The sequence below is a fragment of the Mauremys reevesii genome, linkage group 2, assembly GCF_016161935.1.
Source record: "Mauremys reevesii isolate NIE-2019 linkage group 2, ASM1616193v1, whole genome shotgun sequence".
NCBI classification, from domain to species: domain Eukaryota; kingdom Metazoa; phylum Chordata; order Testudines; family Geoemydidae; genus Mauremys; species Mauremys reevesii.
The window spans coordinates 47,419,365-47,444,779 of record NC_052624.1 but is presented as its reverse complement, the minus strand read 5'-3'; the positions used below and the strand labels follow the sequence as shown (position 1 = coordinate 47,444,779).

The following is a 25,415-nucleotide window of genomic DNA, read 5'->3' as shown; positions in this document are numbered from 1 at the left end:
CCCTTGAGGACTCCCCTTGCACTCTTCTGTCTGGCAGAGTCCTTGTAACCCCAACAAGGCTGGGCCCAGGATTCTTGCGGGGCTTGACCCCCAACCTTGCTGTGGTCATCTAGATCAGGGACTAGTGTGTCCCCACTCTGGGATATTCTCTCTGCACTGGATGCTTTCCTGACCCACTGATCATTACATACGATTTAAAGCATTACAGTTTATTTAATTAACAATTAGTTTAAAAAGGAATAAGGAAAAATGGGAAAGACTGAAGGAAACACATCACCAGGCTCTGTGGCAGAGAACATCACAAACAGTGTCTCTGGAATGTAAGGGCAGTTCACAGTCTGTTTCTTGTAGGTCCCAGGCCTCCTTCTCAGGCCCTGGCTGTGCTGCAGGCAGGGGCGGCTCCAGGCCCCAGCACGCCAAGCGCGTGCTTGGGACGGCACACCGTGGGGGGCACTCTGCCGGTCACCGGGAGGGCGGCAGGCGGCTCCGGTGGACCTCCCGCAGACGTGCCTGCGGAGGGTCCGCTGGTCCCGCGGCTTCGGTGGAGCATCCGCAGCCGGAGCCGCGGGACCAGCGGACCCTCCGCAGGCACGTCTGCGGGAGGTCCACCGGAGTTGCGGGACCAGCAACCGCCCCTCGCTGCGTGCTGCCGTGCTTGGGGCGGTGAAATGGCTAGAGCCGCCTCTGGCTGCAGGGATGCTGTGGGTCGGACACTTGCTCTGGCGATGGCCACAAACTCTCAAGCTCTGGGTGGCAGGACCCTTCTTCCCAGCATCGCCCCCACCCTGTCAGGGTTACAATCCCTCTCCAAGTCTAGCCGGCAGAGCCTCTTGGCTGAGGCGTCTCCCTGTGCTGGGCCCACTGCCCAGGGTCCCCCTTGCTTTCCCCAGCTGCTCACTGCACCTGGCTCCGGACTGCTCCACTCTGCCTCAGCACGGCTGCTGCTGCTGCTCTGCCTCCAGCTCCCTGGGCTGCTTTTTTGGCCCCTCTGGCTCTGGTTGCTGCAGCTCTGCTCCCAGGGCAGGTCTGCTCTCTCTGGGCTGTGCTCTGGCTTTGGGGCTGCAGCTCTGCTCCCAGCAGCTTAGCTTGGGCCCCTGCTCTCTTCTTAGCTCGGCCCCACTCTGTCTGACCCAGGCAATTCCAGCTCACATGGAGGACAGGACACCCCTGGCCTCCTGACTCCTTGATTAGCCTGCCCATCCTATCAATCAGGCTGACCTGGAGCACTGGCCTCTCCCCATTGCCCCGGGGGACTGTCAGTCTCAGGGTCCTGATTTCCCATCGACCCTTCCCCTTTCTTCTGGTACTGAGAACTAGCCAACCAAAACACACCCACTGAGTTTTAGTAAGGGGACAATAGTCCCCTTACACCTTGCTGCAAACTAGATTGCAATTGAGCTTTTTGCTTACTGTACTGACCTCCTGAAGGCTTCTTCAGGGGCATCTTTTATTTTCTATGGGTGAAAACAGACAGTATTAGGGAGAGGAAAATGTATGTTCTTCAGTCTTAGGCCTGGTCTACACTGGGGGTGAGGCTCGATCTAAGATACGCAACTTCAGCTACGAGAATAGCATAGCTGAAGTCGATGTATCTTAGATCGACTTACCTTCCGTCCTCATGGCGCGGGATAGATGGCCACAGCTACCCCGTCGACTCCGCTTCCGCCTCTCACCCTGGTGGAGTTCCGGAGTCGACAGCAGAGCATTCGGGGATCGATTTATCGTGTCTAGAAGAGATGCGATAAATCGATCCCTGATAGATCCGGCGGGTAGTGTGGACGTACCCTTAAAAAGTCATTAAACATTATGTGTTAAGCATAGCAAAAGAAGTAACAGTATTTCTTTTATACTGTTGCATAGATAAGTGTTCGATAGATATCCCTGGCATCTCATTAAATATGTCTTTTGTTAGTCGCTACTTACATTCTTCAAGTTTTAAAACACAAGTACACTTTCACAATTACACAATAAAACAAGGTTAGCAATATTGCAGCTGGGCTCTCACTTCAGTTCAGTTCATTCTTACATCTCACTGACTGATTGGCGACACCCTGCCCCTTATATACCCACAGGGGCATGGCTGACAACATTCTATGAGATTCAAGGAAAATGTAGTTCTCCGAAAGACTGGAAGGTTCCACGAGATTCTACAAAACATTCTAGGTGGTTAGTGAAAAAGTAATCCACATATGGAATACCTGAAACATGTTACTTCAAAACATTCTATATTCCCATTTGTCACTAACAATAAAAACAGCACCCTGAGCCCAGCACACCCACCTCAGTCCAGCATCCCAGGCGGTCGCCTGCCCCTAAATCCAGCCCTGGCAACTTTCAGGAAAGGGAAGGGGAGTAATTGAACCATGACTATGGCCTTGGTTACACTTGCAAGTTAGAATGCATTAAATCAGCCCCGGGTGCCCTAACTCCTGAGGCGTCCACACTGGGAAGGCACGTAGAGTGCCCGGACTCTGCAGCTGGAGTGCCCCTGGTAATCCATCTCCACGAGAAGCAAAAAGCTTGCTACACCCCAGCTGGAGTGCCACAGTGCCAGTGTGGATCCCCTCGTCTATTAATGCACTCTGATCGGCCTCCATGAATTGTCCCACAATGCCTGTTCTAGCCACTCTGGTCATCACTTTGAACTCCACTGCTCTGCCCTCAGGTGACCAATCATCATATCCCCCCCCTTTAAATTCTCTAGGAATTTTGAAATTCCCCTTCCTGTTTGCTCAGCAAGGTGTGGCGTGCTCTAAATGCATCTTTCCAGGTGACCATGCCTCCACGTGCCAGGCAATTCCCAGTATGGAGCAATGGTGAGGTGCTGGACCTCATCAGTGTTTGGGGGGAGGAAGCTGTCCAGTCCCAGCTGCTCTCCAGCTGTAGGAATTATGATATCTACGGGCAGATATCAAGGGCCATAATGGAAAGGGGCCATGACCAGGACGCAGTGCAGTGCAGGAGCTGTGGAATGCCTACCACAAAGCGCGGGAGCTGCCCCACACAAAGCTGCGCCGGTGCTGCCTCCACGACCTGCCGTTTCTACAAAGAGCTGGACGTGATACTTGGGGGTGACCCCACCTCTATTCCGAAGAGCACCATGGACACTTAAGAGCCCAGAGTATAACAAGGCAGGAGAAGGAAAGTGAGAGCAAGGGTGGTGAGGAGGAGGGGAGCCCAGAGCCAGAGGGTGGCCCGGCATCCCTAGATGCATGCAGCCAGGAGCTGTTTTCAAGCCAGGAGGAAGGTAGCCAGTCGCAGCGGATGGTGCTTGGGGAAGAACAAACAGCAGAGGTGCCCAGTAAGTGGCTTTTATTTTGGGAAGATAGTCATTCGGTGCGGGTTCTTGGGGCGAGGAGGGTTGCAGAAAGAAGGGTTAGTAGCTGTCCCTCAACCTAGATGCTAGAAGAAGAAACTGGCAGCTTCCCAGGAGCCAGGCAAAGCCAGGTATGGAGCCTGCCTGTGTCACCAACAGGACTTTTAATGGCCAGGTCGGCAGTGCTGACCGGAGCCGCCAGGGTCCCTTTTCGACTGGAAAACCAGACACCTAGCTACCCTAAGCTGAACCCAGCCAGGTTCCCAATCCATCTGCACCCTGCTGCAGTGGCATGGAGTGGCTGCAGGCCAAGGCAAACCCGGCTCACTCTGTGCCAGTGCAGCAGTGTATGGAAGGAGTAAGTTCAGGCTCCACCTCAGGGTTAAGTATAGGCCAGAGCCTGCGTGGCCGGGGGCACTTGTGACTTAAACGGGGGCAGGGGGCTCCCCACCAGGCTCCTCTAGGGCTCTTTCTGCCCCTCCCCCAATTCCCTGAGAGGCCTCCCCACACACATCGCGAGCTCGGCCTGCGCGCGCCCTGGCGGTTCAGGGGCGCGCATAGGCTCGTTCCCAGCCTGAGGGGAGCCCGGCTCCTCCCAGCATGCCCCGCGGTGGCGGCCGCCCGGCGCTGCTTGGAGACCGTCACTAGGGGCGGGGGGATGCCGCTGGCTGGTGTCAGGCGGCGGCACGGAGCGGGCGGGCGGAGGATGCAGCAGCAGCGGCGGCGGCGGCTGGAGGAGCGAGGAGCCATGCAGCGCTGTACGCCGGGGCCCCGGCCGCAGAGCAGGCGGAGCGGGGGCGCCCTCACCACCCTCCTGCTGACAGGTTGGTCGCAGCGGCTCCTTCACTACATCGAACAGGCGCGGCCCCGTTGTACCCCCCTGAGCCCCTCGCCGGCCACCCCTGAACCCCCGGCTGCGGGCCCCTCGAGGCCGCTTTGTTCCCTGCGGCCCCCCAGCAGCAGCAGCAGCTCCTCTTTTAAACCTCCCACCTTCCCTTCAAGTAGCGGCGCCCATAGTCCCCTCCCCGCCAGCTGCTTCGGCCCCTCTAACCCTGCCTTGCCCTCCAGCAGCCGCAGCGATGGGAGCCTTATCACTCCCCCCCGCGCCCCTTTCGGTCCCCAGCAGCGTCCCGTGGCCCTAGCCACTGCGACTATCAGCTCATTACGGTAAACAGGAGTCTCTGCAGCAAAGCCAGTCTCAGAGCCCCGGTGTCGGTGCATCGCCCAGGCAGCCTCTGTAGGATTGACACTGCCCCCTCCCCTAGGCTTGTGCTGACGCTATAAAACAGCAGCCTGACGCTATACAAATCTACCGGAATGCTAGCGGTGATGTGATGTGATGGCCACCTTCCATGTAATATATTGCTGGTTAGCCCCTCCCCATCCCAACCACTGCTTAGCTACACCCGGAGAAACATGCCCATATTAGGAGTAGTCCTCACTTTACATATAACGTACATGGGAGCGAGGTACCCCTCATGCCACAGTAATGACTATGGTATGCATGGCTCAATAGATTAACAGGCTGTAGGTCATCAGTCAAGAACAAGAGATGTGATGCATGAAGAGAATCCGATGGCATAGTCATTTAAAAGAGATCCCTCTACTCAATTCAGGTAGTGAGCACATATCTGGTTTTACTGAAGGCTACAAAGATTATGTTTTCCCTCACCTCTCATGACCTCATAGGATTTGCAGACATTTCTCCTAGCTCTGTCTGAAGCAACATGCATGTTTCTCGCATTGTGCAAATAATTACATACAAGAAAGACTTAAGAATATTATAGTAACAGCAGTGTCAACCACTCAGAAGTTAGAGTGCCAGAATTAAGATTGTATAGGAAACTTTTATTCTGCTCCCTTCTGCATATGTTTATGACAGTCTTTATCACATGATCATACTATTTTCAGAGTCCTGCCACAAAAAGCATTATCTCTTCAAGCAGGGACATTTCTTGTAAAGGAAAGTGTTAGGCCACCGTATCAAAAGGAGTGCAGCCACTCCCACAAACTTCATCATTAGGGTACCAGGATTTTGCAGTGAAAAAGAGTATATAGATGTTTGGTAGGGTGGTTTTATCACATAGTTTCTCTGTCACTTTGTTGTGATCAAAAGTTAATTTCCATTTAATTCTCTCAAACTACTAACCAGTGGCATTTGGGATCACTTACCTTAAATATGATAAGTAAGGTCACCACATGTATTAAAATATTTTAAAAAATGGAAGTAATCTGAAATTTTTTGGGGTGGAGTCTAACAAGTGTTTTGGGTTTTGATTCATATGTTTGTGGTTAATCCACCAATGTAATGCCAGGTGGGGATCATACCAGTTCTATCTAGCAAGCATAGATATGTGAAACAGCTCCCCACTCGAGAGAGCAGAAGCATGCTTTCCACTGCCCCCCTCCCTAACCCCACCTCAATGCTAGGATTAGATTATCAGTAAAAGGAGGAGCTAGGCCAATCTCTACAGCCATACATTTTCAGCAGTTTTAACTGGGTAGATACAGAAAGTGAAAAAAAAAGTTAATGGTTTTTGGAAGATTAGTTGTTCATTTCTGGTGCTCACTGTGAGAGACCTCAGGTTATTTACATCTACAGTACAGATGAATGGGCTCAGTGTGCAGGATAAGTGGTGTAGTCAATGAAGGGTAACTTCAGAAGGGATAAATCACACAATTAAAATAATGGATTAGCATTTGTTTTTAAATCTAGTACTTTTAAAGGTTTTTATGAGTTTCTGGAATGGGAATGTGGAAAAACTAACCCATTCGAGGCTTTACAGCCTTGCTTTTTTTCAAAGGGTCTGGCAGTGTCTCAGTGGTTTGAGCATTGGCTTGTTAAACCCAAGGGTTGTGAGTTCAATCCTTGAGGGGGCCATTTAGGGATCTGGGGCAAAAATCTGTCTGGGAATTGATCCTGCTTTTGAGGGGGTTGGACTAGATGACCTCCTGAGGTCCCGTCTGACCCTGATGTTCTATGTAACCCATGTGACAAAGGTATAGGATCAGGGGCAGCTCCAGGCACTAGCACGCCAAGCGCGTGCCTGGGGCGGCAAGCCTTGGGGGGCACTCTGCCGGTCGCCCCGAGGGCGGCAGGCAGGTTGCCTTCGGCGGCATGCCTGCGGAGGGTCCGCTGGTCCTGCGGCTTTGGCGGACCTCCCACAGGCATGCAGCTGAATCCGCGGGACTGGGGACCTCCTGCAGGCAAGCCGCCGAAGGCAGCCTGCCTGCTGTGCTTGGGGCGGCAAAATACCTAGAGCCGCCCCTGTCTAGGATACAGTTGTGGATAACTATGTGTGGTTTAAAAGACTGCATCACAATAAGAGCTGTATCTTAGCATGCAGTTGACATTTATTTACATTATATCAAACTTCTGTAATATTGTATTTATTGAAGTATTAGTTTCATTTACTTGTTTCTTCAACTTTATAAAAATGGGTGGCCAAACTGGCTCATGAGCCACATACAGCTCTTTTACAGTGAAAGTGCGGCTTGTGGAGCTCCCCCTTGCGCCCCATTCTCCACCTTCCAGACTGGGGCAGGGGGAGCTCAGGGGCTTCTGCCCTGCAGGGAGGGGGTACTCGAGGCTTCAACCCCATGGGCAGCGCCTGCCTGGGCTTGGAGCTTCAGCAAGAGCAGGGCTGAAGCCCTGAGCCCCAGCAGGCACACCCAGCTCTCAAACTTCTGAAGATTATTGTATGTGGCTTGGAGGATCAGTTTGGCCACCCCTATTATAAAATATAGCTATAGATGTCATCCTGTGCTCTGAGTTCACACATAAAATACAGAACTGCCCAGAAGGTAAGCATCCCATACTTCTCCCTCTTTAATAGCTTAAAGGAACTTTCCTGAACCTGAAAGATTAATAAATGTGGCCTCCGGTGACCACTACTCCATGGAATGGGGCATGAGTTCAAAACAGAAGACCCTAAGTTATCAATGAGACTTTACCATAGGAGTCTTTGCTGATCTCAACTCTGGTAGCATGTCACAGAGGGTTTGTCCTCAGATAACCAGGGCTTATCTCATTCAGGGTTATATATTTGAAGATATTCACTTAATTCTGAATTCTTACTTGCACATCAATCAGGATTTTGGAAGCAATTCAACATCTCCTAATACACCGAAGCATTCTTTTATTTTTAAATTGCTCTTAACCTGTGCATGCAACATCTACTGATACTGGTAGATGGTCTGCATGTTGATTAAGGGCACTGCTTGAAGTGTTGTCTTCTGCAAGTTTGGCTAATTAAGATTTTACTCTTGCCTCTAGTTGTAGCATTTGATCTGCAATAGCACAAGTCCAGGCTCATTTCCTTTTTGCTTCATGATGTATAAATAACAAAGGTTTAAAAAAGTTTATTTCAGAAATAAAGGTTTTATTAACCTTGGGGAAAAAACATGTTGACTAGAAGTTATATCATTTGTGAGACTAAAAGGCAAAAGGGTATGGGATTTTTAGTTACTGTTTCAAGGAGTTTTTTTGACGACATTTAATTCCACTGTCTAATGAACTTTGAGATTCAGAATCCTTGATTTCTTCATTTGAGATATGAGAGTTAATGATGACCATCTGTGACCTCTTCCCCTGCCCTTGGAAGTTCTCCAGCAAAGGCAGGGAAGATAAGACTTGACATTCCTGATATTGTGGTAGAACATGCTTTAAAAATGTTTATTATTTCAAAGAACTACTAATTCAATAATTGCTGTTAAAACTAGAGTTCATTTCAAGTCATGATTTCAGACATGGGGAAAAGAGTTTACTAGAGTCTGAGATAAAGACCTCTACATTATCCCAAGATTAAGCCTCATACGTGATTTCTCTTTGCAATTTTTTATAAATTATAAATTTTATAATTTATAAATTTTTTATAAATTAATCTGACTCAAATATTGCCTTTTGAGTCAGATTAAGGGAATATGGAGCTGTAGGCACACATCCCCTTGTGGCTGTTCTCTTGTCCCCACTCCACAGCCTTGCCATGCCCCGACCCCCTCTATTTGGAGTGGTAGTGCAGGGGCTTCCTCCCCTCTAGTAGAGGCAGAGATAATAATATGAGTGCCTCAAGAACAGCAGGCAGGGTCTCTTCCCCCTTTGCAGAGGCAGCAGCAGAAACATTAGACCCCCAGTACTTACTCCAGAAGCTGGGGGCATATCTGCTTATGAAACTGGGCTACACCCACTGCACTTGTCTCTTCCTGCCACAGAATGATCACTAGAATAATGTTTGCAGGACCACACAAGCAGTGGACTGGGTCTTGGCAATAACACCCACTGAAAAGAATGGAGTAGTTCGTACTCTCTGAGCTACTGTTTCTGTCCATCTGTAGATTCAGACATCACTGCATCAATTACCTTGTTTTCTTTTTTCAGTGTTTTCTTTGCACCATGAGGGCTAGAAATGTATTTGTTTAAGTAGGAGTTCAGATTCTTACATGCATAACTTAAGGAGGAGCAGCCCTAAGCAACTAGTGCTCATGCCTTAATCCATATTGTCCTTCCTGCTGACATAACTCATCATCATCAAAAAGAAATATAAGGCTTGTATATTAATGAGATAAGTAGAGACAGAAGGGTGAGTCTTTACGATAGTCATCTGATTGGTTTGACCTCAATTATGGAATACAGTTTGTTTGTTTGTATGATGGCATAATTTAGAAGGAAAAAATTACAGACTATTTTGGATACTTGAAAGGTGGATTTACAGTTTCTAATCAAACTGAAAAGTGGTCATCATATAGTTATACAACTCTTTCCCCTCAGATACTTGAAGAAAGTATAGAGTCTGGACATTAGAAATCTTGGTATAGATCTCTAAAACTCCTAGGTATTTTCTTGAATTTGTTTTTTTATCCTGTATATTTGTCTTTTCCTCCCAGTTTAGATAACTTTACAAAGTTGCTATTTTAATTCAGTCTCATAATAAAAAGTAACCTTTGTAGTACAGAAAGAAATATTAATATTTTAGAAGCAGATGTAGAAACTAAAGAGCCAGTAACAGATATCCTCCCCCAAGCCCCTTAAGCCAGTTGAATGGTTTCTCATAAAGCATTAGATAAAGGGGGGAGTGACTAGGATTGGAGAAAACCTTAAATTATCTTTTGCTTCAAGGGCTCCCAGGTAAAACTGAGGTTGCTAAAAGGAGGTTATCATAAGTTTTTCATTTCTTTATTTGTACAGTTGACAATATTTACTGTATTGTAGCCAGTTACTTGTGCTTGTGTGTGGTTTTTCACATCGCAGCAGGGAAGAGAAAATACACATTTACAGAAGTAGTAAAATGTGAGCATAAAAATCACACATCATGGTAGAGGAGGTAGGCCAGATGTAGTACCTGAAAGTGGCTAACTTTTTAAAAAAATTAGGTAGACTTCAAGTTGACAGTGAACATTTAAAAGCTATTAGTATGTTGTAATTAAACTTCAGACATTCTTATTTGCTTTTATCATGGGCTAGGCATTCCCTTTCTGGTAATACAAAATTATAAAATAAATAAACTCTTAAATTCTCTCTTTTCCAGGGTATAATCAAAGTCCAAATAAACAGCCTTACCTTTGTAAGACATAAAGCAACTCCCAAAAATAACATCCTCTTCTTTGGGGAAAATAGCTATCTTAAAAACACAGCATTTAGTTCTTTCCTTCTAATCTGAACATGTCTTGTGTTTTCCTTTGTTTATAAATAACAGCTGTGCCAGGTAGGTGCATGAGGTCCAGCTGCATCTACTCTTTAGCCACTTAACCATTTCCTGTTTGACTCCACAACCCTGCAGAGTTACCATGGACACAATATAGATATGCAGAATGTAAATATAAATTGTTCTGAAATGAATGTAATTATAATATTTTTATGTAATATCAAGTGAGGTATTTGAAGTACCAGTGAGGTTGGATAGTATATATACCATGCCCCATTTGAGGTTTTAACAATTTTAAGGTGGTATGATTTATTTTAATAATAAAATTAAATGCTCAGGAAAGGTCTGGAGGTACTGTCTTTGAAATGATGTGTTCCAGGTTCATTTAGCCATTGGCTTCTTTACTGAGACTTATCAAATGTGTAATGGTAGTTCTGTGAATTGAATATCCACACACAAGAAACTGCAACTAGTGAAACTACTTATTGGCCACTGAACAGCTTTCCAGTTCTGTCAACTTTTGGTCATCGCCATCTTGGCTGGATTTGAACAAATGGCGTAGATGTGAAATGTTTTTATCTTATTTCAAAGTCCTTGGAGACATCCAGTTTCCTTATAATGAAATAAGGGGAGTGAGAGTTAGTGGAGTACTGTAAGTCAAAGTGTGTCAAGAAGAGAATAACAACAATTTTAAAAAATACACTAATTATGCAGAAATTTCAATGTCTTGACATTGATTGCTTCTGTTGACTTTACTGTGTTTTTATTTAGTCCTTTAAATCCATTACCATCTTCCAAATCTGAAAATTCTTTGCGTATTTCTAGTCTAAGGGCTGTTGTAATATAGATCAGCTGGTGATAGTGCCAAGGGGCCATGACGATCTGGGGATTGTTGTCACACAGCCTGCCCTGGCCATGCCCTCCCTCTCCCCACCTCTGACTATGTCAGGGATTCTAGAGTATGTGATGGGCAGGAGCCAGTTACAGTGTTTTTTATCAGTGGGAGATTAGTGGATTGTGGGGCCCTGGGCCAGAGCAAGTGGGGGCCCCTCCTCACCCCTTCTGCCTGCAGTTGCATTCCTCCCTGGCACTCCTGTTGGGGAAATGGGGTCAGGGCATGGGGGCTTGTCCTGCCCTGCCTGCCCGGTGCTTCTTTCCCCACACCCTAGCCCCCCTCTCTGACAGGAGCAACATGTGGGCGGACAGAGTGGGGAAAGCCCCCGTGCCCCAAACTCACACCCCGGCAGGAGCACCGGGTGGATGGAGCACGGCAAGCTCCCGCGCCCTGACCCCGCTCCTCGGCAGGAGCGCCAAGCAGAGTGGGTCGGGGCGTGGGGGTGCCCATTTTTCCATTTTTCCTTGCGTCTGACAAAGTGGGTATTCACCCACGAAAGCTTATGCTCCAATACTTCTGTTAGTCTATAAGGTGCCATAGGACTCTGTCACATTTTTCCAGGGGCTGCCCAATTGGCTGGGGCCCTTGAGCACGGGCCCTGTTGGCCCAGTGGCTAATCTGTGACTGTTTTTTATGCCTGCGTGGAAGATCTGACCAGCTTCCTTTCCCTTTTCACTATTAGGATGTATTATCTAAGACATTTTAAAACCCTAGTGTAGCCAGCACAAGTAGAATTTGAATGTTAGCACATTTAGTGTGGCCCACCTGCCCCTCCCATCCTGGACTTTATTCTGATTCTTCGCTGATGTGACTAGAATCTACCATTCCCTTCTCCCCTTGTCCCATCCAACCTGCTGCTGCTTTCCATTGAGCTGCTGGAGAGAAGGGAGAAAAAGTCATGTGCCAGAAGAGGTTTTGTTTTAAATAAATAAAGGGGCATTTAATGTTTGGGGTTCAGCCCTCCTAGCCTATTTATTATCAGTTATCCCTACTGCCACCTTTGGGTCCCAGGCAAGAAGCTACAGCTTGATGTTGTCTTTAAAAATCAGACAAAGGCAGTTTAACTTCATTTCAGAAGATTAATGCTTGTCCTTACCCCCAAACTGAATACATGCAAGGTTGTTGATTATAACCTACCCATTTCCCATCATATGACATTCTTCAACTTCTTTAAGACATCCTTTTAGTTAATGGGCTGTTTTAAAAAAAATAAAATAAATCAGTGGTAAACAAAACGTTGATTTTGTTATCATTCTGAACTAAATGGCCTTGCTGGTAGAATTTACATTGATTTTAAGATAAGTGTTTCATACATTTAGAACAACAACAAACATTCCAATAATAATATATTGTGGTAAACGCTAAATCACACACACATTTATATTAACTGTCACAGTAAACACTTTGAAATATAGTCTTTATATTTAAAATTCCTTGCTTACTTGCATAAACATAATCCTCTATTGAACAATGTATTTGAATTTGTTTTATGAGAACTTTAAAACAAATATATTACACATGGCACATTATTACACTGGATGTGATGTGGAGCACATTTAGGCCCATAATGATTCACATGGTCTTTGGAGAAATCTAAATTGCTTTGTCTTCTGCAAATTGTTAGCCAATTAATAGTGTAGTAGTACCGTGAACTGAGTGTGACTTGTTGTTCAACCTCTTATGCCTTGTTTACATTGCACTTTACCGGTATAGGTATACCAGTACATTATACTGGCAAAGCACTTGTAGTTCGGATGCAGTTTGTACTGGCAAAGCTGCACCTTTACCAGTATAGTTTTTTCTAAACCCTCATCTCCAGAGTGAAATCAACTATGCTGCTAAAAGTACAGTTTTGCAGTATAACTGCATTTGCACAATGCACATTTGCTGGTATTGCTGTGTTGGTCATAGATCACATACCATCACACCCTGTCTGACATAGGTAAGGCTGGCAGAAGTGTAGACTTGGCCTTATTTGGAGATAGCATGCAAAAATGGTGACTGTCAGCATCATCTATTTTATTTATTTCTGTTTCTACACTCCGAAGAAAAGTTGAAAACAAAAGCTGGCTTTAAAAGAATCTGATCCCAGCTAATGGCATTTGTTCTGTGGGAGTCTGTTAATCTGACATTAATTCTTTTTTTGTTTGCATTTATTTTATTTTGAAAAGCTTTTTTGTTAAGCTCTGCTGAAGGGATAAATGGAACAATTAACTGGAAGACTAAGCAACCCAACAGTTATATTATCAGCAGAATAAGGGCTGCTGAAAAGAATGGTGAGTTTAGGTTGTACATTTAAATCCCATTGTGGGTTCAGTCAACATCTGCTTTCAATATTACCTTTGCTTTTTCAGTGAATGTTTATTAATAAAATGCCATCTCAAGGTAAGTAATTTTGAAAAACAATCTTATAGTTCTTTAATCTTCTAAACTGTCAGGATTCTGTATGTCTTTATGTTTAGTTTCCCTCGTGTTTTTTATGTTGCCTGTGGCTTTGCTTAAAATAATGGCTGTGTGTATAACCTAATATTGCATATATTCTTCTCACTGCTGGTTGCTTAAAAACATCTTTGCAGTGTGCTTAATGCAATAACTTGTTATAACTATTAAAATAATTCATTCCATATTTATATGTAGAAAAAAACATTTTTTATTACTTATCTGTAGGAATACACATAAAATATTGCAGCTGAATTTTACTGAGACCAACGGTTATCTGAGAAAATGCCAGTAACTTTTCATGCGTCATATAGCTAGGTGAAGGATCTGGATCTCCCTAGACCTCTAGCTATGGCCAGGATCACCCTTACCCAGGGAATCTGGAAAAGGAGCTCTGGAGGAAGAAACTTCTATATGGATTCCCTTCTGGAGATCCCCCCACATTCGCTGTTGAGAAGAATGGGTTCCCCCCCACACACACATGCAGAATAGACTGCAGGTCTGTCACCAAACCTTGTTGATCCTCTGATATCCATGAGAGAGCAGGGTCATCCACACTGAGATCCTGGTCCTCTCTGCTAGCTCTGGCCTCTGACAGCTCACAGCCTCTAGGCTCTCTGACAGTGCAGCTCCAGTGGGATGATTTCCTGGCTATGCCTGTCCCCAGGATCTATGGGAAAGGAAAAAGAAACACCACTCATAAGAGGTAATACAGTCTGAGGCAGTATTATTTTCCCAGGGGAATCCTTACGGGGCCAGAGAAAGACAATTTGTTTCCTCTCCCCTCTGTTCCCAGCCTGTCTACTTATCCCCCAGGCCTGTGCAGCTTCCAACCCTTCCCAGCATGTACCTCCCAGGATTCACAGAAAGGCCTTCATGGAGTCAGGGGGGAAAGGAGGAGCAAAAACAGTGCAGTGAAGGTAGATGATGCCCCCTACATGCCTTGAGAGCATCTAATCTGGGACCATATATTCTGTATGACTTTTAGTAAGAAATTAAATATCCTTTGGTAGCGGACACAGAATGCTTCCACAGTAGCCCAAAACTTTCCCCTTCCATGAGGTGGAGTCACACAAAATCTGTCGAAAAATATTCAGAATATTTGGCAATCTGGCTCTCGGAAATGACACTGGGAGTCAGTGAGAATGTTCAGTTAAATCTTCTGCCTATTTAGGACAGTTGCACATTTTTCTCCATAATCGGTCAGTCATAGAAGATTGTTAAAAGGCTGCACAGCCTGAAGATAGCAAACTATCCATAAATGAGATATATTCTTATCAGCTTGAGAGGAAGAGCAAGTGGCATATTGGACCGAAGATTCACTTGCCACTTCCTTTCTCATTTTGAAGAAACATCAGGGGGAGGGAGAGGAAAAGCTGTGGAGAACTTTCCAAATACCAGTCTCCAGAGTTGTGTTGTTACAATTCATATGTGGTTATAAGATAAATATATGTAAGATCAAAATTCATCCTGTACAATGAATAGAATATATCATTCAAAGTACACTGAATTATACATAAGTAAGAAGGATGGTTTCGTGGATTAGGTACTGGACTAGGACTCGGGAGACCTAATGGAAACAATTCCCAGCTCAGCCACAGGCTTTGAGTGGCTGTGTGGGCATGTTATTCAATATATAAAATTGTCAGCCCTCTAGGGTTGTCCTGGAATCTCCAGGATTTAAAGATTAATCTTCAATGCAAGATTGTCATGTGATGAAACCTCTAGGAATACGTCCAACCAAAATTGGCAACCCCATCAATGTGCCTTGTGCCTCTGTTGCCCATCTCTAAAATGGAGCTATTTCTGTACCTCACATGGGTGCTGTGAGGATAAATCCATTAATGAGTATGAAGCTTAAATAATATAGTAGTGAGGGCATAAGTAAGTAGAGAGATAACATGTTAAAATACTAGGGACCAATTAGTGGAACTGGGATTAGAAACTAGGGTTAAAGACTGCAAATAGGAAAATTTAGGGGGTTTATTTTCTCAAAATATTTTAGAGTTTGCCCTTTAAAGGCAGGGGATTATTGATTAAAAAGAAGGGGAAGTGGGATTAATGTGTCTTTTCTTTTGTGGATGCATGTGCTCAATTACGTTAGCATTAATGAAGCTAATATACACCTCTACCTCGATATAACGCTGTCCTTGGGAGCCAAAAAATCTTACTGCATGGGTGAAACCATGTTATATTGAACTTGCTTTGATCCACGGGAGTGGGCAGCCCCACCCCCCCAGAGCGCTGCTTTACTGTGTTATATAGGGTGGCATTATATCAAGGTAGCAGTGTATATCCAGAGGGTAGAACTCTACCTTTCAAGGTTCCATAGACTATCAGGGTTGGAAGGGACCTCAGGAGGTCATCTGCTCAACGCAGGACCGATCCCAAATTAAATCCTCAAAGGGCCCCCTCAAGGGTTGAACTCACAACCCTCGGTTTAGCAGGCTAATGCTCAAACCACTGAACTATTCCTCCCTGTTTTTTAAAAGACATTTGCTAACACAGTTTTAACACTGTTTTAAACAGGACTTCAACCTAATATAGAAAGAGCAACTACTGCTTAAATGTGTTAGTTGGTTTTGGTTAACCCAAAACCCGCCCTGGGTAATGGTATTAATAATAATAAATGATTATATTAGAATAATTACAATAATACTATAAACTAACTCACAGGGCTATTGTCAGGGTTAACTAATGTCTGTAACATGCTTTGTAAACGTAAAGCATTGTAGCACTGGTAGGCAACTTTTTAAAAGATGACTTTATACTAGGTGCTAATTAGTGTTAAAAACATTAATTCAAACACATCAGTGAACATTTTAAAACACCACTAATTTTTTCAGTAAAGAGAAACCCTAGCTTCCATTCCAGCTGTGGCCAAATTCTAAAGCTGCTTTTAGGATGTTCAACACGGTAAAGTCATTTCTAGGATTAATTTGTTCCTCTGAAGCTTAGTTTTAACTGTCCACCAACATCATCATTTTACATCCTCAGTGGTACACTTACCTCAACAACAGAATATATCCCATTACGAGGAGCACCCATTGTAGTGTATGTGACAATATCCAGTAAACTGCCTATGTAAGACATAAGACATGTCTGAGAAATAATTTTTCTGGAGAAATTCCCCACTGTAGTCTCTCTTATTAATTCTTCTAAGTATTCCTTATGGAGAAAGTTTACCTTACCTTTTCATTGATTCTCCTTTTTGAAACTGATCTTTGCTGTAGTATTTAAGTCTCAAGGTATAAAGCAGAGCATCTGGAACAGAAAAATAGATTATTTTTTTCTTTAGGTTTCATCAAGTCAGCATATTTTTCTCACCTTTTCTGTTCTGTAAATAATCTTATTAATATTACAAATTACTTTTTCAGATTTTCTTGATAGATACTATTTCTCATATAATTCTACTTCCTTGATCTATTTATAGTTCATTTACAAAAGCAAGTGCGAGACTTTATTGGGTCACTAAGGCAAGATGGTGGGTGTACTTATCAACTTTAATTAAATGCAGCAAATTGTTCTAGGTTAATTTAATTAAATGAAACCTGCTTTAAATATATTAACAATAACTGGTTTATTAATACAGATTTTTTTCATAAAATGTATTTACATTTCAAGACCATTTGAATTTATTCTTACTGATAAAATTATTATAAGGTGTGGCTGTTTAGTATAATCTAATAAAAGCAGAATTCACAATGGGCAAAGGCAACTGTGATAACCAGGATTAATACATACATATAATCAGAAAAAGATTGATTCTGGAGCTCAGTAATATATGTGGCACTTGAAGCTATTAATCTTAGAAAACCAGGCTCAGAATATCTGGTACAAGGAATAGAATGCTTCTTACTAATTGTTGTTCAGCAATGTTTTGTGAGCAAACATCATGCAATAAGTTTGTCCTAAAGAAAAACTGAAAAAAGAAATCTTCCCTCAGTTGGGTGTTATCAGCAATAAGGGCTTGATACTGGCAGTGGGTTAAGAGGTAGTGCTACCATGTGGATGGGGATCCATAACAGTACTGAGCACACTGTGGTGATCTGCCAATGCAGGTCCCCAGCTGTGCCCAGAGCAGAGAGTTAAGCACATATGGCCACCATGTAACAGAGATGGTCTACACACACCGAGTACTGGGGAGGGCAGAAGGGGCCTGGTGATGGATGGAGTTGTGGCATGGTGCCACACCCTGTGAAAAATGGGTGATCTAGGTGACAACAAGGGAGTTCAGAGTGGGGCCCCCCACCAAATTTCCCTGTGCCTATTAGCTGCAAGTCCCACAGAGAGGGACTTATAGAGACCTGGCAGCTTCACCATGAGCACCATGGCCCCAAACACATGTAGCTCTGCTGGAGAAGGAGCATGTCTGAAGGCTGGCCAGCCTGTGGTGGCTCCACTTTAGCCAGCTGGAGGACATGGATTCCCTTTTGCTTACATTATTCTGTTCTTTAAAATAGTGGATATATTTTAGAAAGCTCGAGAGGCTATTTATGATAGTAAATATAACTCACTTTTAACACACAGTAATACAGTAAATATTGAGACATTTGACATTGAGCCTGTCTTTATATATTTATAATGGGAATTAACACAAAGTTTGGAAGATGCCAAAGAACAGAGTTATTAAATCAAAGATAGCAAACTGGAAACAGCAAATTTCAAGCATATCTTGTTTAGCGAATGCTTAAAAGAAAAAGGTTCACTAAAATTTGTTTCAAAAGACCATGCATCTTGAAACTAAATATTACATTAGCAGATCTGCTATTTTTACACACTCTTCCATAGCACCTATCAGAAAGGCATGTTGATATTCATTATCAAATAAACTCTATGCTTGGGGGTCTACATTCTTTGGGGCACACTCTTAGCTGGCTACATTCTATTCAGTGTAGTTATGACAATTTATGAGCTGAGGGTCACCTCTTCAAATATAAAGTGGAGTTTATTTTAAGTTTGGTGAAGATGGCATTACATCCTAATGAATCCCAAATTATCAAGGAGATAATTAGAAAAAAGTCTTTTAGTGTCTGACACTTTTCTTTATCCTTTTTTTATGCATTTAATAATTTATGACATCAGTCTAGGAGTTGCAGATATTCTGTCCAGCCCACTCACCATATTTTGCAGCCTGGCTCATGGGAATGACAACTGGGGACTCAATGAGCAAGTTCATTTTCATCCCCTGATAGCTTAGGACAAATGCACATTCTTCTCCAGATTCAAGCAGTTGTAGAAGGTTTTTTGGTGATTTATAATTATGCCAACCATCTGAAATGCTACTTGACACAATGTTTTTCAAACCTTACCCCTGAAAAGGGCACTGAGCGGGTCTCATTTTGATTACCATCAAAGCTGTTTTTCATGAGAACAAGTTGTTAGTTCTCTAAAACAAGGGCTCCCACAATTGTAAATCCTGCAGCTGAACAATTTGAGTAAAACATGGAAGGATCCAGATGTGCACAATGTGAATTTGTGTGAATTGCATATCATCCCCATCCAACTCCATTCTTGTGTTGTGTGTGCACAGGGGCGGCTTTAGCTTTTTTGCCGCCCCAAGCATGGCAGGCTGCCTTCGGTGGCTTGCCTGCGGGAGGTCCCCGGTCCCGCGGATTTGGTGTACCTGCTGCTGAATTGCTGCCAAATCCGTGCGACCGGCAGACCTCCCGCAGGCAAGCCGCTGAAGGCTGCCTGACTGCCACCCTCGCAGGGACCGGTAGGGCGCCCCCCCGCGGCTTGCCGCCCCAGGTACACGCCGCTGTGTGTGCAATCTGATTTTTCCAATGTTTGGGAAAATCTTCATTGGGGTTTCACACATTAAAAGCAGTTGTTTCTAAAAGAGTTCAAGTTTATAATTTAAATGGAGAAATAAACATTGACTGGAATTTTATTTGAGTCCCTTTTTATGTTTGGTGTGAATGATCCTAGTAAGTATAAACTTGTAAAATTCTAGTTTGACAGAATGTGAATCTTCTTCACTTATGGGAAGATGAGGTGTTACACCAATGTATTACGTTATTGTTTAGATTAGTGCCATATATAAAACTAAGCAATTTTATATCACACACATAGGGCCTGATTTTAAAATTGGGCTTCCATTTTGAGCCTGCAGATAATGGCAAATAAAAATGATGGTATGTCTATTTTTATCTGAATACCTGGTTTTGCTGTACCTGCAAAATTGTAGGTGAAAAATGTGAGGGTAGATGGAGACTCCTCTAAAATTTGACTTCTGAAGTTTACCTTGAGCAACAGAAAGAAATAAAAATTCACATTATGTCTGTGTCAAATATAACTGTATATACATAGTTTATATACACTTTTGGTAGTAATATGTCTTTTTAGAACATGAGATGTAATCAGAAGACAGAAGCACTCAATTTTTGTAGTAAATATTACATATTTTAAAAAATGTCACTGAGGAATTATGACATTTTTATTTTACCCTTGGTGTGTGGTGTGATTAATATAATTCATTCTACCCTCAATTTGTGCACAGAACTACCATAGATGTCCGTGGGAGTCTTGCATGCAGAACAGTGGAAGAATATTACCCTATGTTCTGAGGCTATTGATAGTGTACAAATACAGAATAACAAAGAACAAGGAAAAATTACAATAAGGTATAATAATGAAGTTCTTGCTTGCATACAAACAGCCTTCATCAGGATGTATTTGACTAAATATTCATATTTAATTACTTTACAAACAAGTTATTAAGCCTGTATAGGCTACTTTGTTCCTTCTGTTCCTTATTTTTGTTGTTAAAAATATGGGGGAAATTTGATTATACACTCATATGTTTTTATTGATATATGGAATATCACAAATAAACAAGTTTCCAAAAATACTCATTGGCTTCTTCATTATCTATCATTATTATTATTATAATAAAAGTAAGTATGTGATAAGCATTTGAAATATTAAAAACTGTCTAATTTTGTTTACTGGAATCTTGTACAGGACTTGGAGGATACATAATGGGCAAAGAGAGGATTTGTTTTGTATTGTATTCTTAAACCCACACAACCTTTTAAAAACTTATTAACAGGTATCTAATGCTTGTTGCTTTCCTTTCCCTAGAAATGAAAATTTCCATATAATGCATGCTGTATTGTCTAGAGCATGTCTCACTTTTTACTTTTCTGTCTCTTATCTTCCCTTCTGCTTTTCAGTGTACACGATTCTCTCTAAGGTGCACTCTGATCGGAATGTCTATCCTTCTGCTGGAGTTCTTTTTGTTCATGTTTTGGAGAGAGAATACTTTAAGGGGGAGTTTCCTCCTTATCCAAAGCCTGGTATGGGATGCTTAGATCTTCTGTGTTATAGAAAAATATCATTTTTACTTTTAAATTCAAGATCTCAAATGTATCTAGAATACTTTGTGGTACAGTATTGAACATATATCACTTCAAAACTTTTAACTTTGGTTGACTCTTCTATACTGGTAAAGTAAGTGGATCATTTCAAGGTTTTAAATCTTAAGGCTTATGAACTACAGGTATGCATTGCAGTGCATGTTGAGAAGCCCAGTTATGATCTTTGAAATGTTCAGTAATGCATCTTATGAATCTAAAATTAGAATCTGGCACTTTTCTTTGCTATACCATTAAATATGTAGTTGTACAAGCTTAATTTTAATTTAAAAAAGATTGAGTCATATGGTGATTTTTGTAAAAAATGCCCCATTTGAGATTGTATCAGTTTCTTACAAAATAAATAGTGATATTAACAATTTGTGTCAAAAAGCATCTTATACATTTTATAAAATTACTTTAAATACACAAGGAACATTTAAAATAAAAATTTTAAATGTCTTTAGCCTAGAGCAGTGATGATTATTTTCTTTCAAAGAAAATGAAAGCTTCCTTGGTTTCAATCCTATTTTGTTTCTACATGCAGTTACTTTTTTAAATTGTAAAGCAGTCTTTTGTCATAGAAAGGGCTATATTTTCATAAGAATAATGTTTTGACTTACATCCACGAAGTGAAAACCAAAGGAAGATCATTAGCAAGATAGAAAACATAGGTTTGAATTCATCTAAAAAACTATATGAAGATAAAGGACATTTTTCCCCACTTTGCTTATAAATTATTTAGCTTCCTAGAAGCAAGTAAAATTGAAAAGTTCTACTTCTTTGACAATCTTTTTAATTTTGATTTTGGAACATGGTGCCTTGAAACCACATTGGGGAAAAATAGCATTTGTTTGAATGTCATATGTTTAAAATATTCTCGAGGAAAAAAATGACTTAATTTGTTTTTATTTTCTTTAATCTTCTTCTCTAAAGGTGGATGTCTTGACAGACCCTTACTTTTGAGTTTGTGCTCCATGTGTGTGACTGCTGGAGCTACATAGTTTTACTGCCAGCCAATAATATGGTGAAATGTGCCTATCTCGTGCCCAATTTGTCCCCTCCTGAGATAACAGCTTAGGGATGTAAATGGAAGGAATTTGAAAGTCCTTTCCTAATTTCAGATTGTCTCTAGAACACTGCTATCTCAGTTCCATGTCTGAGGCATGTTACACAGATGCTGTCTGAATCTCTCACTTGTACAATTGTGACCTCATGATCCACTGAAATTGCCCCACCTGTAGGCATCATGAATACCACATTGATCATCAAAGCCCAACATTTGCAATATAGTCCTTTTTTAAAGCTATTGTGTATGACAAATCTGCTCTGCCAGATACTTAGCATCATAGAGCCTTTCCTGGAGAAGGATTTTGAAACAAGCCACATCTCAGACTGCTGATATATTAAAATTAACTTTGAGGAACAAACTGTGAAATGGGGTAATTTATGATGAATCCTAGCGACTGTAGCACCCTGGTAACATTATTCCCAGAGAAATGATGTTGGGAGGGCTTTCTGTGTTGCCATGGTAACATGTTTGACTGATGTCTTAGCATATTGCTGTAGTATCGTGGTTGATTCTCAATTTCCCGACACCCTGAGGTTTCATTGATTTTTTGAATTTGATTTGTGTTTAACTCTCCAATTAAAATGAAGACCATCCATCATCTGGGTTATGAAAGTCCAAAATAAGAAGTCCAAATCATACACTTTCTTTGTCCAGTCTCCCACTGTTGCTTCCTGGGTCTCTCTTCTTGAAAGTGTGCACAATCTTTTTCTGATGTTTCTCATTCTAGGTTACAGATTCTCTTCCTGAATGTCTGTGAAAACTCTCACTCCATTCATGTAGTGAAGTGAATGGGAAGTTCTTCCTGCTCTCTACTAGCAGCTGTACTTGGGCTGAAAAGGAAACAAGTGCCTGGTTCAAACCCCAATCCCCCATGTTCCCTTCCCCGAGGCTTCTTCCTTCACTTGCTTCCACTTGTTCTTTGCCCTTCCCAACATCACCTAATAAAACAGTCTTAAATATCGAGCTTCCTCTTCTGGCATTTCTTCTCCAGCCATCCAGTTCTGTAAGGGCAGGTCTACACTAGGGGGGGGATCGATCTAAGATACGCAACTTCAGCTACGTGAATAGCATAGCTGAAGTCGAAGTACCTTAGATCAAATTACTTACCGTCCTCACGGCGCGGGATTGACGTCCGCGGCTCCCCATGTCGACTCCGCTACCGCCGTTCGCGTTGGTGGAGTTCCGGAGTCGACAGGAGCGTGTTCGGGGATCGATATATCGCGAGACGCGATATATCGATCCCCGAGAAATCGATTGCTACCCGCCGATCCAGCCGGTAGTGCAGATGTACCCTAAGTGGTACTTTTGATGGCCACTGTCCAGGGTCCTTCCAAGATACTTCCTGTCCACAGCTCTTACTCATTATCTGCATCCTCTGGCTGTGCGAAAAAAGAGCTGCTTATTTACCCTATTCCCAACATCCCTTGCCTGGAGTTTCAAAGTTTCATTCGCTTTAGGAACTACAGATCACAACATTCCTGGGGTCTGTGCTGAAATCAGGAGCAGGACAGTGTTAAATCAGGAGCCTACCCTTAAAGGGCCAGCACACCATATTTAAGTGTTATTTTACCAGTTAAAAATTGTCTCAGAGAAATCTTGTTGTCCTTCTGTCTTTTTGGCTATCACAAATTTCTTAAAACAAAATCCTTTCCCTCTTCTGTCCTGTGGCACAAGCTTGTTGGCAACACGATTGCCTCTTTCCAATCTTCTGATCTAGGGGTAAATTTGGAAGAGTTTCTCTAAAGCAAATCTGTTGCTCAGTTGTCATTGTTGAGGACCAGTGTGTCTTGACACGACCACACATGTTAAGGTGTGGAAAAAAAACAGTCTCTCTCTTACAGTAAGGTCCTCAGAGGTAGACATTGTCTCTAGAGCCTTTAAAAATTTAAAGGTTTTTGTTGCTTGGAAATACTGGGCTTTGGATCCTTTTGCTTCTGTTGGTAGGGAGGCTGGATGATTTGGTGTTCTGGGAAACACAGGCCCCTGTGAAGCCAGGACCTAGCAATTGATGGGTGGAAGCAGAAGGGGTCATTAGAGCGCTAAGAAAGTACAAGCACACTCCACTCTGTTGTTGGCTATACATTTCAAATATGGGATTCCTGTCAATTACACATGCTGAGGTATGGACTCAGGAGTGTGGGTCTCTCAAACTGCACTTTCTGATAATAAAAAATTACAGTTTTATTATTTCCCCATGGAACTGCAATTATTTGTTACAAAACATTATAGTAATTGTGTTTATATGACAAAACTGAACTCAAAATTATTTAATGGAAACATCAGAAACAAGGTGCATAAAGTTCATTTTTTGAAAACTTTCTAATATTGTGTATCTTATCTAGGTGAGATAAGTAATGATCCTATAACATTTAACACCAACTTAATGGGTTACCCTGACAGACCTGGATGGCTACGCTACATTCAGAGGACACCATACAGTGATGGAGTGCTGTATGGATCACCAACTATAGAAAATGTGGGCAAACCAACCATCATTGAGGTACTTCCTTGAAAAGCATCAGAAGGTTTTATTTCATTTTAAAATCTTTATCACTTAATGTAAAATAGTGTGCAAAATAACTTCATAAACAATCAAATGAAGAACGTCTAAATATTTAACTTTGCACTTCTCATCCCTAGAAATATACCACTTCTCTTTCTCTTCAGGGCAGACAAATACAGTTGTTAAATCAATAAACAGATTTTTTATTTATTTTTTATCACTCAGTGGTAAATTAATCAGGTTTACTTTCTTAACTAACACCAAAACATTTTCCTATTCTAATCTAATTACTAATGCTGACAAAAACCACTATTTATTGTATCTACATCACTAATATGAATGTGATTCTAAAATTTTAAAAGTACTAATTATATAGTGAACAGCAGTTGAAAGACAAAAACTGTATGATTCTCAGTCATGCCTTTGGTCCCACACCACAGATTAGGAAGTCAATGCGGCAACTTTGCAGCTCACAACAGTATGAAAAAATTGCTAAATTAACTTGCCAGTTCCACCAGTTTTGCTTGGACAGCCATATATTTGTGTCAAACTCTTGATTAATCGCTTCTCTTGATTTTATTATTTTATTATTCTTCTCCAAGATAAAACTGTAAACACCAGCCTAGGTTCTGATCCTACAAACAGTTCCACACATGGTCAATTTTATGTACACGTGTGATGTTCCCTGGTGTTATCTGGACCCCAATCCTTGACTCTGGGAGCCAGCCTTACCCTGCTCTGCTGTGAGAACCCCCACTCCTGGGCTGTTCACGCTCAGCCTCTGGCATGTAAGCTGCTTCTTGGATTGTGCAATCGAATAACACTAGCCAATATCTCCAGTCCCAGACACAACCCTAGGAACCTCCGTCTTGCAGTGTCAAGTTATGCCCGCTGGATGCTGCAAGCTTATATGAGTTCGTCAATTTAACAAAGAAATTGATGTGTACCAGGCTTGTTATCCCAAGGAGAGTCTCTGACATGCTTCAAACCAAACGCACTGCTTCAGATAGAATAAACAAACAGATTTATTAACTATAAAAATAGATTTAAGTGATTATAAGTCAAAGCATAACAAATTGGATTTGGTAAAATGAAATAAAAGAAAAACTCATTCTAAGCTGATCTTAATACTTTCAGTGCTCTTACAAACTTAGATGCTTCTCACCACAGGCTGGCTGGTTGCTCTTCAGC

The 25,415-nt window shown here is 42.4% G+C and overlaps 1 protein-coding gene and 1 long non-coding RNA gene across 28 annotated transcripts in view; one reads left to right on the top strand and one right to left on the bottom strand.

Moving 5' to 3' along the window:
* Window positions 1-25,415, top strand: part of SGCE (sarcoglycan epsilon) — a 113,248-nt gene that overhangs the window by 18,714 nt on the left and 69,119 nt on the right. For 9 of the 26 annotated variants that reach the window (XR_005594285.1, XM_039525546.1, XM_039525549.1 and 6 more), the window contains exons 1-3: window positions 4,031-4,140; window positions 13,024-13,128; window positions 24,064-24,221. Coding sequence is in view for 25 of the 26 variants with exons in the window: in XM_039525546.1 (XP_039381480.1) it covers window positions 4,065-4,140; window positions 13,024-13,128; window positions 24,064-24,221 (339 nt within the window). In the remaining variant the exon portion in view is untranslated. Of the gene's footprint in view, window positions 1-4,011; window positions 4,141-13,023; window positions 13,129-19,793; window positions 19,918-20,257; window positions 20,346-20,469; window positions 20,593-24,063; window positions 24,222-25,415 lie in introns of those variants that run through there. The other 17 variants (XM_039525559.1, XM_039525566.1, XM_039525567.1 and 14 more) reach the window with 10 other exon arrangements.
* Window positions 9,485-19,539, bottom strand: LOC120398280. Of its 2 annotated transcripts, none has more exons than XR_005594290.1 (6): window positions 19,453-19,539; window positions 16,483-16,555; window positions 16,301-16,371; window positions 13,805-13,961; window positions 11,990-12,047; window positions 9,485-10,569 (listed from the first exon to the last, which is right to left on the bottom strand). It is a non-coding gene; the product is annotated as an uncharacterized LOC120398280 (long non-coding RNA). The 2 variants fall into 2 exon arrangements; XR_005594291.1 differs by having other exon boundaries at window positions 19,468-19,524.